The sequence below is a fragment of the Maylandia zebra genome, linkage group LG23 (genome assembly GCF_041146795.1).
Source record: "Maylandia zebra isolate NMK-2024a linkage group LG23, Mzebra_GT3a, whole genome shotgun sequence".
NCBI classification, from domain to species: Eukaryota; Metazoa; Chordata; class Actinopteri; order Cichliformes; family Cichlidae; genus Maylandia; species Maylandia zebra.
Window position 1 is genome coordinate 4,711,490 of NC_135188.1, and position 15,241 is coordinate 4,726,730.

Consider the following 15,241-nt stretch of genomic DNA (forward strand, 5'->3'; position numbering starts at 1 on the left):
CCATCAAACTTCATTACTATAAATACTCTGGATTTACTGTACTTTAGAAAAGAATGCATTAGACAAACTTTCAATATGCTGGCAGGGCAGTGCTGGAACAATGAGTTGCATTTCATGTAGAGAAATATTGCTTTAGACACTAATGTAGCACATATAATGGACACATTTTGTTGGATTTTATTGATGTGGGGCTGTCTAAGTTCCTGTGGCTCAACAGATCTTAAGAAGGAACAAATTATCCTTTGGCTACTGCAACATACCAAGAAATATTCAGACAACATGGCAACAAAATGTCTCCTATGGAACCCTGGATATGAAAATATGCAGACTGTTGACTGAGGGGTGTGTTTGGGGTAAAGCTGTGTACGTGTGTGTGTGTGCGTGCGCATGTAAAAGAGAGGGGGATTCAAGAATTTGACCCAAGAAATCAGGTTGGAATCTCAGCTGTAAAAACATACCTTCCACATGACTACAGGTCTGCCTGTTAGCCCTACACTTTACGGATATCTCTGCAGTGATTAAATATCTCCTGTCAAGGTGTGGCGACCCAGAAACACGAGGGAAATCAAAAATAAAAATAACAGCAGTGAGCGATCGGGGTGACCAGAGTAATGTTAAGAGCTGGAGTTGTACAGAGGCATAGTTTGACCTCCAAAAGATGATGGAGGGCTCAACCCACTGAACTGGACACACGGTCTTAACAGATCGGACTGTGCTCCCAAAAAGGGATTTGTAAGGGATAAGATGCAGGGGGGCAAATGCTTGATATAATCTTTGCAAGGCAGCAAACTGGGAGGTGTACAAAACAGACAACAAGCGGCGTGGAATGCAATTTTGAAAACTGAATTAAGCACAGCACATTTTTTTCATTGTTTTTTGTGCTTAAAATACTGAGCAAAAAGTTCCAATGAAATGAGTGCACAAAATTCAAGGACAAGTTATAACCTGCAATTCCTTTTTAAACCTCACCACCATAGGAGAGACCAAAGAGCTGTCTAAGGACATAGGAGACATGATTGCAGAGTGCATATTAATAAATGAAGGAAAGACAGAGTAACTGTCAATCGCCCTCAGGCTGGTACCCCAAGATGTGCATCATCAGTGATCATGGGAACAACAAGGGATAACCCTAGGAATGCAAAGCAGGACCCCGCTCACCAAGAAAACCAATGGTGACAAGTTGCCAGGTTGTGGTTTGAAAACTTGCTCAAGAAGGCCCATTCGGAGAAACGTTTCAAGGTTGTTAGATGAGACCAAAATTGGGCTCTGAACATTTAGAAAGAAATGACTGTTGACTATGGCCCAAAGAACATCATCCCTACCAAACAGGCGGTGGCAGCATTGTGCATTGGGGATGTAAATCTGCAAAGGGTACAGGATTGTGCAGCACCTGCAGCTTAACCTCCAAATCTGAGGCCATGGTTCTCAGTTGGAAAAGGGTGGAGTGTTCACTCCAATCCAGAGACAAGTTACTGCCCCCAATGGAGAACTTCAAGAATCTCAAGGTGTCCTTCATAAGTGAGGGAAGACTGGGGCAGGATATTGACAAATGGACTGTTTTGGTGACATCAGTAATGTGAGTGGTATGAAACCTATAGAGAGAGCTGAAGCTTTGTGTAGCTAAGTGATAATCTAGAAAACTTAAGGATTTGTGAAAGATCTATGAAGAGCAGTGGCCAAAAATCCCCACTGAGTGCACACGAACCCGGTGACCAACTACAAGAAACATTTGACAGCTCCGCTTGCCAACAAGAATTAATCCAAGTAATAAATCATATTTTCCAAGGGGATACTTCTTTCCTTCATTTTTTCATAAGTGTTTAAAATTATGACTTAAAAAGGGAGAGAAATACTTATTTCCCCCGCAGCAGCTAAAAATCATGTTGTCAATGCCAGCATGTGGAGAGCATTGCAAAATCCTATGCTTAACCTTGTGATAGAGCTATTGTGTCCATTTTATGGTAATCATTGCATATCTAAATAAAAAGAATGCAAATAAGTGCAATTAAAATTCTTAAAATTGAAAAGAGGTCTTGGCTGTATTAAATGCCACTTTAATTTTACTAGTTTGTTATAAATAACTAAGCTTTAAAAAGCCAAGGGGTTAAAGCTTATCCCAGCATGCCATTTCCCCCCATTATTATAAAAGCGAATCATTAGGCCAACCGGCCCTGGATTCATATTTCATGTTCTGCTTTGGACACGGGAAAGCTCTGCATTTTATCTTCACATGAGATTTCCTTCATGGAATGTCTTAATCGACTGTGGAAATAAAATTATGCTTCAACATGCGATTATATTTTATTAGAATAGAGCACCGCATGCTCCCCTGTGCCAGTCAGGCATTCCTCTGCAGGGAGTTGACGGGACCCAAATATCTGTGCTTCACACAGCTCTGTTTCATTACCCCCCCTCCCCACACCCGAAACACTAAACCTAGAAAATCTGCTTAAACACACTCGAGCATTTATTTTGAAAATCCGCACTACCAAAACTCAAAAGGTCTTGATTGAGCCTGGAGTGAGAAACTGGACACTCTGGATATGTTTAAAAATTGCTGCCAAGAAGAAAAGCACACATCTTATGTCCACAGAGATCCAGACACATTCCTAATGCAAACTCGAGGGTCGCTGTGTTGCACAAGAAATCTGACCTTCAACATTTCACCACTGGCTGCGGTGCGCTCTGTAAGAGTCCAAAACTCAATGTTCCAGCAATGGTAATGACATAATATTTATTCCAAGAGAATTATCTTAGTAATATTTGAAAAAATAAACATCTCACATAATACGCCATCGTCTTAAATGCAGAGCATCTTTCATGTGTCACCTGCAGTTTTATTTGTTATGAAAAGTATGACAAGAACAAGTTTGCAGAAATAATTGTTCAGGAGATGCAGTCGAAAACTCTAAAAACTAGGCTGACCTTGAGGCTGCTGTAGAGCCAAAATACCCCGGGGCATCAGTAAACATCAGTAAAGGCCGTTCTGCTGAGAGTAGCCTTTTTTCCACCACAAATTTAAAATATCAAACAAAATTAATTCAGTACGTTCTTTACTACAAATTAGTTTACTGCAGTTATGTCCCCACTGGGAGATAACAGACAAGGATTCAAGGGAAGGGTAAACAACAAAGACATTTAGAAATCCCTTAAAGTCCTTTAAAAACAGTTAACAGGCTCTGGGGAGGCAGATTTATGACTGATGCTTTTACTGCATAGGCAGTGTGTTTGGGATCACGGTCGTGCTGAAAAATGAAGCCAATCAGACACTTTCCAGATGGTATTGTATGGTGTAGTACTTTTCTGTGTTCATAATTCCATCAGTTTGACCAGATTTCCAGCACCACTGGCAGAAATGGAGCCCCAAACCATGAAAGAGACACCATTGTTTTACAGATGGCTGACGACAGTAGTGTACCTCTCTCCTTAAAATCTCCAAACACACTGATAAAATGTCAAATTGGGATTCATCACTTTTCAGCCCAGTTCTTATGTAATTTGGCATACCTCAGCCTTTTCTGCCTGCTTCAGTGAACAGTAGATGGAGCAGCTGATGGGCCACATTTACTTAAGGACATGAATTTCAAGTGCTGTTGATCGGATAGTTTTTAAGCCTGCAATTTCTTTTGAATTTCACAGAACCAATTTCCTGAAATGTTTTAAGGACACACAGCAAACCATCCTGACATAAGTTTTATAAATACTATTTTATGCTGGTGAAACTGTGGTATTTTTCATAGATTGAACATGAGAAAAGGGAACAGATTGTGTAACAAAGTGCAAAAACATACTATTTAAAAGTGGTTCTTTGCCAAGTGTTCTTTTATATTTATACACAACACCAGTTTGTTGCTTGAGTTGGGCGCCTTTGTTATGTTTGAATGATTCATAGCTCAGTGTTAACTGGCTTAATAAAAAAAACATTCTTCTGAAAAAGCTCACGTCCAAGGACTGGATTGAAAATGAGTGAAAAAGCAGTCAATATGAAAGGAAAGCCTGCAGAACTGCTCTCAAAACCACTAAAATTATTACAAGTCTGATTTCTTAGAAGTGAAACATAAAGAGACAAGAGACGGCTCAAGACATTTATACAGACAAAAAAAAATTGGTGATCTGATTTGTCTCCAAAAACTTCAAGATGTTATTCTATTATTTAAATACAAGGAGGAAATTCTACAAATGTGTTAGCAAGGGCAGGACCCTGGATAGCTCTGACATCACTGGATGAGCACATTTACTTTAGAGCAGGCTGCTTTAAAAACAAACAAACAAAAATACATCCCCCTGAACTGTGCAGGAGTAAAAAAGGAATTTAAAGTATGCACTTCAGTTTCTCAGCTGTGAGTGTTGCTCACAGTGCTTGTCATTCATTTTTCTTATGTTGAACCTTATTCAGAAGATGCTTAATCTCTTGTTTACCTCTGGGAGATCTGAAAAACTAGTTAAAATTGGGGTCAAGTTTGCAGTGCACGAATCTTTTTGCTTTTAATGTCACTCTGCAGATTTTAAATTGGAAAACTCCACTGAAGCCTGATATTATTACTCTTACAGCTTTACCAGTAATGCTGAGTGTGACACACACCTGCACAGACTTCATTCTGTTGTTTACATACTTTTATTTCTTGTACAGTGAATAGTATTTCACAAGTATATACAAAAAATGTACACATTTCCATCACAAGTCTTCAAAGTTAAGCATGAAAAATCTTGAGGAACCATCGTATAAAAGCATTAATAAATGTTGAATTTCAGATTTTGACTTAGAAAAGTAGCAGAAAGTTTCCAACAGTGAATTATGACCCTGTAATAAAAACTTGGATGGTTGCAAACAGTTTTGACCAGTCTCCTGAAGCAGTCTTTAATCCAGTGTGCCTGCAGAAAAAATAAAGTCAGTAAAACATATTCTGGTTCAAAACAGAGCCAATAAATTCAATATTAAGTGGAATACTGAATTTTGTGCATGTGACGAATTCAATCAGCATCGTAATCCAGACAACTTTAAAAGTTGTTTTCTACTTTTGTCTTTGTATGGCTTACCTTCAAGAAATGCAAACTCATCTATGGCTTCTATTGCATTGTCTGCGGAAAAGAAAACAAATGATACCATATTATCACAATATTTTACTCATGGTGTCATATAATTGTGAATTTGCAACATTTTGCAAAATGCTGAGTATTGCAATGACAGTCACAGAAAAGGAACAGGGGCCTAAAATTAAAGCACGTCCTGTTTCTTCAAGTCAAATCTCAGCGTGATGTAGTTGTTATTCTGAGAAATATGTACAACTGTCAAATTCAGGCTTATGAAGCAGGTTGTATAATTATCTTTGGGTAAGACACTGATCACCGCTGGAGGATGACTGTGCCCCGGTTAGGTTAGAAGCACACAGGCACAAGTGCTTTGATGTTCTTTGATAGAACAGGAAAATGCTATACAAGCACCAGCCCATTTTCTATTTATGCAAGTAGACTTTAAATGGAATTAAGCACATGTTTAATCCACTTACCCAAGTCTTTTCTTTGCAAAGTTTTCCTCTTCCCTTGCTGTGCATACACTAGAGCATCTTTGGCGATCATCTCAACAAACAATTCCTGTACAAAAAGAAACCAAAAAGAAATCATTCAAAATGAACCAGAGAAACGATCAGAAATAGATTTTTTTTTATTAACATAAGCCACTGATAAAATATATTTGTGCTGAAATGCAACTGTTTTTGCACAACTGGCTGCTCCCTAAACAGTCACCACAGCAGATCATCTGCCTCCATGCCACCCTATTGCTAGCATGCTCTTCTGCATGTCCTCCTTCACCGCATCAATGAACCTCCACTAAGATCTTTCCTCTTTTCTTCTTGCCTGGCAGCTCCACAGTCAGCATCCAGTATATCCACCATCTCTTCTCTGAACATGTCCAAACCATTGTCTCTGAAGTCTGTCTTTAACCCCAAAGCACTCAACCTGAGCTGTCCTTCTAAAACACTCTATTTCTAATCCTGTCCCTCTTGGTCTCTCCCAACGAAAACCTGAGCACCTCCAGCTCTGTTCCTGCCGCCACCATCTCCAAACCGTACATCTCACTGACACCAGGCCTTGTAAACCTTCCCTTTCCCTGCTATCCTTCTGTCACACAGTCTCCCAACACTCACTTCCACCCTGCCTGCACTCTCTTCTTGACCTCTCTTGAACACGGTTTGTCCCAGGTATTTAAACTCATCTACCTTCACTACCTCTGCTCCTTGCAGCTTTACTGTTACACCTGTCTCCCTCTCATTCACACATGTATCCCATCTTGCTTCTACTAGCTTTCATTCCCTATCTAGCATGATGATTGTTCAGTTTGACTCTAACATTTTAGTTAGACATTAACATGAGTAAACTCTGCGTTTATTCCAAAGGTTAACCTACACTAAAGTTTAAATATACTTCAGTAATTTCAGTAATTTGATAAATAAACTAAAATGAATTAGAAACATATAGAAAATAGATTATTTACTATCTGCACTTAAGTTTGTTAGCGTCATATAGAGTCAGCACTCGTGTTACCAGGACCGGTTAGGATATCAGTGGTCTCACCGTGGCTTTAGCGATGATGAACACAGACTCCTGGCTGGCGAGGGCCACGTCTGGGTCGGTCTTCATCAGAGCCTTGATGCGGGACAGCGGGAGTTTGGACAGCCGGCTGTGGCTCACCGTGACTGGGCCCGTCTGCTGCTGCTGGCCGCTGTCCTCCGCCTCGGCCCCGCGGGTCTCCTCCTCACTCTCACACCGGTCAGGGTCGTGCTCCGTTGCGGTCACAAGACTCGTCGTCACTGTTGCTGCCATTTTCTGATATTTTGCGCTAATTATATGACTTAAGAAATAAACACACACGTAGAAACGACTATAGTTTAATAGCTACATGTCACAGATAATAACATCAACAACAGCAGCGGGCGCGCGCCAGCATGTGGTTCCGGGCTTTCGTGATAAGGCCTGCGCTGATTCGTCAGTGAGTGCAGGCCCCGCCAACTAATCCTCTTCGGTGATTGGACAGATTGTGAATCCAGGCCTCACTATTGGCTAAAGTTAAACGTCATTCACCGCACATTGCCGCCTAGATAGCGGGGTGTAGCCGGAGCCCTACTAACCAAGGGGTCCGAGTGTAGACACGAAGTCGCAGGTGAAGTTGGCCACAAATAACACTTTGCTATTGTATGGTTAAAATATATCGTTTTTATAACTTTGTAATTTTACATTATTTTGTGTATGCGCTAAATGTTATTTTTTTTGTGACATTTACCAAAAAGTGGGAAAACTCAACTGTACTCCTCAATATTTCCACTAGGGGGCAGTGGGAACAAACTATTAAAAACAACTGCATAGTAATGTGCATCAGTATACGCTATTGTGAACTTATTGTGAACTCTATTGTGAAATATAAATGGCTTATAAAGACTTTAATGACAAGTCAGTAAAATTGTATTCATTTGAAGTTTTGTTTGTCTCTGGTGTCCAGTATTAGCTCTATTTTTAATGATTATTGTTGCTGTTAGATTCAACGCACTGTGTGGGTTCCTTCATCAGCTGACACAGAGGTCATCCAAGTGTGGATGTGGTGTATGGCTATGGCTGAACACTTTACCATCTAATATCACAACACCTGCAATCTTTTTAAGCTCTCTCTTGTTATGTGAATACAGCATGATTAATGGGAAGCTGAAGTTTGCTCTTATGGTCTCATGTGATAGTCTCTATTAACTAATTCTCTGTTATTTCAGCTGCTGTTTTATCTGACAGCAGTGTTTGAGTTTCAATTGAATGAATTCATAGATTCTCAAACCTTCTTTTCATCCATATCTGACAATATTAGCATTTTTTAGCCAATTATGACAGACATATATGTCTGTGTCTCTTCACATCATATTTTCTCCTGTGTAAAACTGAAAAAAAAAATCAAAAGTCTACAAAACCTCTATTTCAGAATATACTGCCGCTTTATTTTCCTTGTGATAGTTTCCCTCATAATCACCAAAATCTGCAATGCTTATGACTCTCTGGTAACTTGTCACTTTCGCCGATGAGTACAGTGTTAGACCCACAAACCTTCTTCTTCTGCCTATATAAATAAAAACATCTTCCCTTATATGCATTTTTAAGGAATAAATGGCAAAAAAGCCAGATGTAGCAAATAAGATATTAATATTAAATTAATTAATATTAATTTATTTATTCTTATTTCATCAGAAGGTTCCCTAAACGCTATATTTGCAAAACAAAATAATTTTCTGGCAGTTATTTGAGAAAATCACTATATTAATATGCTTAATATGGTTCAGGCTTTAAAGTGTTAAAGAGCTTAAAGAGCTATTAAAGCTTAAAGCTGGGCTTTTAGTAATCTGCTAGTTCTTTTATGTTCTCTACGTGTTTGCGTGGGTTTTCTTCAGGTAGTCTGGCTCTATCACAGTCCAAAGATTAATTTGTGATTCAAAATTGCCCACAGGGATGAATGTGAATAGTTTTTCGTCTCTCTGTGTTAGCCTTGTGTCAGATTGGCAACCTGTCCAGGGTGTACCCTGCCTCTCACCCTATAGTAGCTGGGATAGGCTCCAGTCCACCTGCAATAGAGTATCTAAATAGCACATTAAACTCTTCTTACCTGAATATTTTAATGTATGAAGCTGTTTTCATTAGCACTTTATTTTATTCCAGAAAGTTATTAAAACACTTTTTAGTTTTTATTTATTTATAATATTTTTATATATTTTTTGTCAGAGCTTGACGCCCACGAACTTGCTTTCATGTGTAAGTTACATGAGCATTATCATCATTATGAAAGCAGGCATGCTTATTTTTATTCATTGAAAGTATCTTTGCATCATTTCCATTGTGTCAGGTCATGTCAGCACTCCACTAATACACTCTGTTAATAGGATTGTGAGGACTGCTTTAGTCCACTGAAGCTCCATTCACATGTTCAGCCACAGTCAGGTGTTACACTCTGAGGAAGAGATATGAAGGACTCGCAGCTCACAGGTAAAATATTTTAGTTTTATTACTGTTATTGATCAGCTAATGTGATTCGTTTCTTTTTCATGTTGTTTTTAAAATTAGATGTACTTTTTAAAAAAAGTACTTTAAATCATCTGTATAAAATCTCTTATCAACTGTAGCCTTGGTGATTAGATTTAGAAAACCCATATTTGGATGATTTAAAATTGTATTTTATTTCAGAAGCGCCAGATTGGCAACTGAATATATCTCCACTCTTATATGTGAATTTTCCACAAAAGATGATTCAAAGCTACTCATTAAATCTCATTCATTGCTATTATTTTTCACAGTGACTACATCGCTCCAGTCATACAAGCTGTTACATTTACAGGTAGATTTAACAAGAATAATAGAAAAGCAGTTTCACATGGATCCAAATGCTGATAATAATCATCTGCCTGCTCAGTTTCATACGCAGCGTGGAAGTGTAATCCTAATTTGGCAACTCTGTTCATTCTTGTTTTGCCAGTCTAGTCTTCATTAGCATCCTATAAATAGCTGTCTGCAAGCTAAATGGCACTAATTCTCCATCTAAAAAACCCAAGTAATCCTCGGCTATATTTGATCGACAAAGTCCAAGAGGAGGAAGAACATAATCACACTGTAATGTTTAATATTTGTTTATTATTATTGGTAATACTTGACTGGCTGGTTCATTTTGCTCACAGTCGTTTTTGAGAGGTTATGCGTGCTCTCCAAGACGCCCACACAGGATTCAAGTAGCCGGTCTGGCACCTGACCTGACTGTTGGGTCAGATTTGAGACTCTATGCAATGCTCAGACTGTACTGCACAATTTCCTGTAAAAACAAAAGAAACGCCGTACGAGGCAATCGTTCGAGCCAAAGCATTGTTCTGTTTGAGAGAAATTTGTACACTATCAAAAAAAAAAATTGTAATTAACGTGCTGATTCTTAAGAACTGTGTCCAAAAAAAAGAAAACTTCAATTCCCAGAGCAGAAAAAACGGTCAACATCCTGCTTTTGTCCATTAAAAATGAAAACACACATATTGAAATCCATTTACCGTGATCCAAAAATCTTGTTTCCTGCATAGTGGTCACAACACTAACACCGCAGAGGTGCAATGTTAGTATTTTCAGAAACGGTGTGAGTGGAAGCTCTAACCAGGAGAAGAGATTCAGTTTTATTCATTTCAGATTATACTTTGTTTTTGTTCTCCTAAAGCAAAAGAATATAACATAAGCAGATGAGTGATAGCAAAATAAATTAAAACCCAGTTTGCCACATTCTTGTCTATCATAGCATCATTTTCAATAATATCCACTGACAGCTTAAAAGTGCAGATAGAAACTCGGGTTAAATTTAGGCAGAATACAGACCTGATGTTTTGACTTATGTGGGATGTACAGTTACATACCAGGTAAGTTAGCATGGAGGTCAACCTTATTATCCATGTCCCATACAGCTCTACTTGCACACACAAAGGTGTTTGTCTAAGAAGCGATGTCGTCTCGGTCCAAATCTAAAGGAAATCCTAATATTTCTGCTATTTCACGCAGCACTGCTGCAACGTTTTCACACTTTTTTTGCTTTTACTTCCAAGCCGTCAAAATGCGTCTATGGCCGAAAGAGAAAACGAGCAAAAAATCCAAAGATGACTCTCCGAAGACGCAAAAACCAGCCAAGCCCCTGGCTTCTGCTGCCACGTGTGCCACCCCGCAGCTGACTGACGCAGAGAGGAGAGCGCAGTCTCCGTTTGAGAGGATCGTCTATGACATGACCCACAACGAGAAGATCGTCAATGACCTCGTGCTCGGTCGAAGGATCGGCTTTTACGAGCTGCGTGGAGAAATCGGGCAAGGCAACTTCTCTACAGTTAGGCTGGGCATCCATGCCTTGACGAAAGGTAAAGAACCGTCAGTTATTTAGGATGTTCGTCCCAGTTATTCAGTCACCGTTAGTCATCTTTTTTATGTGTTTCAAACTCATTCCTGCTTCACTCACATTCCAGTGTTCTGAATAAGTGTTCAAGAGCACCATAAATCAGTGCAGACTTTAAAAAACGCTGCAACAATCATCCTATTAAAAGCTAATTCCCCTCCTTTTGATCAGATGCGTCTCGTCTGTTCTTGTTTTAAATCTCCTAAATGTACATCCGTCCTTATTTCAGTCCTTAACCTCATCAGACCTTCTTTAAATCTGTCACTGACAGCTAAGCCTTCTCCCTCCCCTTCTCCTGTCTCAGAGAGAGTAGCTGTTAAAATCATGGACAAGCTGCATCTGGATAAGAAGAAACAGCCTCTGACTTCCTCAGAGATCAGCTGCATGGAGAAGCTGTGCCACCCCAACATAGTGCGCCTTTATGAGGTGATGGAGACGAGCCGGAAGCTGTATCTGGTCATGGAGTACGGCAGCGGTGGAGACTTGTTCTCTCGAATCACCACGAGGGGGAAGCTTAACGACCTGGAAGCCAAGCTGGTCTTCGCACAAATCATCTCTGCTGTTAAGCACATGGTGAGCTTCGGTTTCACCCTTGGTCACAGCATGAGTCTGTGATATGTTCGCTGATTGAAATGTGGAGAGAAAGCATGGAATGAATTAAAAAATCCCAGCTTGACTCAAAATGTGCCAGACTTACGTGATCAGATTGAAACCTTAAGGCCTCTAACAATAAGTAGAGATGAGAATGTGAAACTGGGTCAAATCTGAGTATCGTGTTAAAGGATACTTTGACATGCAGGGTAGAGCACAGAGACCGCGCCACTGACCACTCGATGAGTAAACAAAGAGAACAGTTTAAGAGTCACTAATTCAGTTAAAATAAACTAAAACCAGAAGATGCATTATAAATAAATATTAGTTAAAGTGTATTATAGATAGTTGCAGTGTAGACAGATGATAAGCATGTAATTTAGGTGTCTGAGTCATGAGTAACTCACAATATCTGCTCCCAATAACGTTTTTCTTTGTAAAAATTATTGATTCGGGAGATTTCGATACATGAGCCACATCTGTGTAGCAGAAGGAAAATGTATCCTGGAATGGCCAGGCCAAACAATGCTTCATCAGTGCATGTGGGTGTTATAATAATAATAATAGTTAATTAGTTCCCTGTCCGTCTTTATCCCCTCTGAGCGTCTCATTTTCTTCACAATAGGTTAGTTAAGCTGTTATAGTGGGCAAAGTTTCAAATAATGGGATCAGCTAAGTGCTAGCAGCTGCTCATATTAAATGTCAGAGTGGCCTCAGTCAATCGGACACAAACTGACTTCTGACACTGACTGCAAAGCTATTCTGATAGGGTCCAAAAATCAAAATGAGCAGAGTGAAAAATCAATCCTCTTTAAATCAAAATGTAGATATCCAACACAAATGCATTAATAACTTATCATAAGATGAAGCAAAGAAATGTTGCTATATCAGTGTTTTGCCCCACAGTGCAGAAATAAACCAGTGCGCTGGCGTTCTCTGTGAGCATTAAAGGAGAACTCTTTCTAAAATTGTCCATGTGTGTGTCACATTTCAGCACGACTGCAACATCATCCACCGAGACCTGAAACCGGAGAACATCTTCTACACCACCAGCTTTTGCATCAAAGTTGGGGATTTTGGCTTCAGCACAGAGAGCAGCCCTGCTGAGCTTCTCACCACCTTCTGTGGCTCTCCGCCCTACGCTGCTCCTGAACTTTTTAAGGAAAAGGGATACTCCGGACGTTACTCAGACATTTGGGCTTTAGGTATTCTCTTGTACTTCATGACAACAGCAACTTTACCCTTTTATGGGGAAAATCTGGGCAGGCTGAAGCGCTGCATCCTCCAGGGGGCTTACCGTATCCCCTCTTATGTGCCAGATCCGTGCCAGCTGGTCATCAAAGGCATGCTGCGGATTGTGCCTGCTGATCGCTCCTCTTTAACGCAGATTTCAGACAGTGCTTGGCTGAAGGGGATTGAGTTCCCTCGTCCCTATACGCCGTTGCCACTGTCTCCTGCTCACTTTGCACAGACAAATCAGACTCTGTGCGTGGAAGAGCAAGAGGTAAAGAGTTTGCTGTCGGATCTCGGGGTCGTGGCGCTTCATTTCCAGAATAACCCCTGCTTGGACTGCAGGAATCCACTGACAGGGGCCTATCGGATCCTCCTCCATCGAGTCCAGAAGAGGAGGTTGGTCGAGGCTGTGGGTTACTCTGTGCTCCAACCAGATGAGTACGAGAGTCCGAGCAAGTGGTCTGCAGCATCAGTTGACAAACACAATCCTTCCACTGTATGTGCAATACTATAACGACAAAGAGCTGCACCGGACTCCTTCATTTGTGGCACCAAAGCGACTTTATCACATGTGTGCGCTCTCATGCAGTCCAGGTATTATGTTACACACAGACTGAAGTGGCAGTGGATGTGGACGTCAGAGTGGACAGTTGTTTTCCACATTGTAAATCAATTACAGCTCATAGACCAGGACATGCCTGTGATTACATCACCAACGGCAAGATTACTGACGCAAAACACCTATCAATCACTAAATGGCTATCAGCATCTTCCAATCCTTCTTAGTCAGGACATAAATCTGACCTAATCCAGGTAAGCCTAATGAGACAGCCACAAGGGAACATGCTTGGCCCAACAGAAAGTAAAAAAGAAAATGTGTATCAGGAGGAAATATAAGAAAAAGAGAGAAAACAAAAAATAAATTGTAAAATTAGCCTACCGCATTTGCATTACAGCAAATGCCTCAAATGCCTTCATTGGGTATGCATGTGACGTAAAAGTGATTATAAATGCAGTTCACGTTGTTCACTAAGGAGGAGAGTCAAGCGCACAATGAATGTTGAGAGTTTACCTTGGTGTTATTATATCTATCTTTTTCATATCTTTGTAAATTATTCTCATGTTTGCTCACATTTTAAAGCAATGTTTTCATAAATCCTCCAGGGATGCTGCCCTGAGCTTCAAGCCACGCTGTATCAGTAATTCTAGCAAAGATTAAGGCCAGATTCATTAAACAGAATAAAGTTATTTTCAAACAGTAATTTAAAACTGTTTCCCCTCTAATCTCCTCATCTGGACATCCTCCCCCGATTCTTTCCTTCCAGCAGGAGGCATGTTATCACAGGACAATGTGATCGTCTCGTTCTGCTGCATGCAAGACTCCAGATTTATATTGTTAAAAACTGCAATTTCTACTGGGATGCAAAATGAGATCTTCTTTATTTGTAAGCCTTGAAATTCGATAAATCCTCGACTCTCGAGCCAGTTCTCAGGAACTGACTTTGGAGTCAATTCAAGCCCTTTCGGTAAAAGGAGTTTATGAAAAATGAAAGTGTGCACTGCGAACATAACGTGTCATTTCACCCCAAGTGCATATAAAAACGAATTGGCTCTCTCTCCAGTTAATGATGGTTCATTTTCCCATCACTTGCACTTCTCCCTGAGGGTACAGCAGTCTCTCTAAACCAGGTATAGCTCTGGGACCAGTAACATTACAACTTGACGTCAGTCCTGTCAATGACTGCACACACCTGCTCTGTTTCTGATGGGTATTTGGCACTATCATAAGCTTTATATTTTGCAATAAAATATTTAGCCCTCAACCCGCAGCCTGTTCGCACAAGAATGTGAACACACTGCGCGGGCAAGCGCAGACATATAGAGAGATCACAAAGATCCGAACAAGTGCCAAGAATTAGTCCTGACTCGCTGTTTATTTATGACTCTGCTCTTGTTCAGTACCAGTGGGCAATAAGTGTCTGTTATCATTTCCACCTGAGAAAGCTCTTATCATCAAGTCTCAGCAGAGTCATTCATTAAACTGCTCACAGATCTAATCGCTAATTTTCTTTGTGAACTTAACATTGAGAAAAAAGGGGTTCAAAAGGTTACACGGGCATGGCTGCAAAGTAAGCTGCTTGTTTTCCACCAGAGTTTACATTCAAAGACATATCACTCAGCTTCACCAAACAAAAGCAGAAGATTTTTCTGTGCGATGTAAAGCCGGAGACCAGAAGGACAAATCTATGAATTTGCTCATATGATCACATAATAATCAAAGTCTTAGTCTTTTTTTCTTTTTGCTTTTCTCCCTCTTCTCTTACACTTGTTCCTTTCACATTATTAATGTTCTGCTTTTACCTTTACTCATCCTCTGGGATTATCACAAAGAGCCAAGTTTTTGTCTTCGTTAGCAAGTTTGCATTTGTTGGAAATGGTACTTGGCAGTAAAAGAGAACCCCTGAGCTCCGAATGAATGACAAA

General features: G+C 40.1%; 2 protein-coding genes across 3 annotated transcripts; one reads left to right on the forward strand and one right to left on the reverse strand.

Annotated features, from left to right (window-relative positions):
* Positions 1-4,596: 4,596 nt before the first annotated feature.
* On the reverse strand, positions 4,597-6,971 carry pole4 (polymerase (DNA-directed), epsilon 4, accessory subunit). The gene is made up of 4 exons (XM_004554938.4): positions 6,574-6,971; positions 5,508-5,592; positions 5,038-5,079; positions 4,597-4,872 (listed from the first exon to the last, which is right to left on the reverse strand). Exons 1-4 carry the CDS (start codon positions 6,820-6,822, stop codon positions 4,859-4,861), a joined length of 390 nt encoding a protein of 129 aa, XP_004554995.1. The 5' UTR covers positions 6,823-6,971; the 3' UTR covers positions 4,597-4,858.
* A 151-nt stretch (positions 6,972-7,122) lies between these two features.
* LOC101474220 (serine/threonine-protein kinase NIM1) lies at positions 7,123-13,632 on the forward strand. Of its 2 annotated transcripts, XM_004554937.4 has the most exons (5): positions 7,123-7,159; positions 8,910-9,012; positions 10,596-10,898; positions 11,238-11,506; positions 12,519-13,632. In XM_004554937.4, the coding sequence occupies exons 2-5, from the start codon at positions 8,991-8,993 to the stop codon at positions 13,269-13,271; spliced, it is 1,347 nt and encodes a 448-aa protein (XP_004554994.1). In that variant the 5' UTR covers positions 7,123-7,159; positions 8,910-8,990; the 3' UTR covers positions 13,272-13,632. The 2 variants fall into 2 exon arrangements, with proteins under 2 accessions (XP_004554994.1, XP_076736559.1); XM_076880444.1 differs by lacking the exons at positions 7,123-7,159; positions 8,910-9,012 and having other exon boundaries at positions 10,061-10,898.
* Positions 13,633-15,241: the final 1,609 nt, after the last annotated feature.

Coding starts and splice junctions, on each gene's coding strand:
- pole4 (XM_004554938.4), bottom strand. CDS start 6,822: ATGGCAGCAACAGTGACGACGAGTCTTGTGACCGCAACGGAGCACGAC. Junction 5,593..6,573: donor TCATCATCGCTAAAGCCACG/GTGAGACCACTG, acceptor CTTTTTGTACAG/GAATTGTTTGTTGAGATGAT. Junction 5,080..5,507: donor TTTGCAAAGAAAAGACTTGG/GTAAGTGGATTA, acceptor TCTTTTCCGCAG/ACAATGCAATAGAAGCCATA.
- LOC101474220 (XM_076880444.1), top strand. CDS start 10,496: ATGTCGTCTCGGTCCAAATCTAAAGGAAATCCTAATATTTCTGCTATT. Junction 10,899..11,237: donor CATCCATGCCTTGACGAAAG/GTAAAGAACCGT, acceptor CTCCTGTCTCAG/AGAGAGTAGCTGTTAAAATC. Junction 11,507..12,518: donor TCTCTGCTGTTAAGCACATG/GTGAGCTTCGGT, acceptor GTCACATTTCAG/CACGACTGCAACATCATCCA.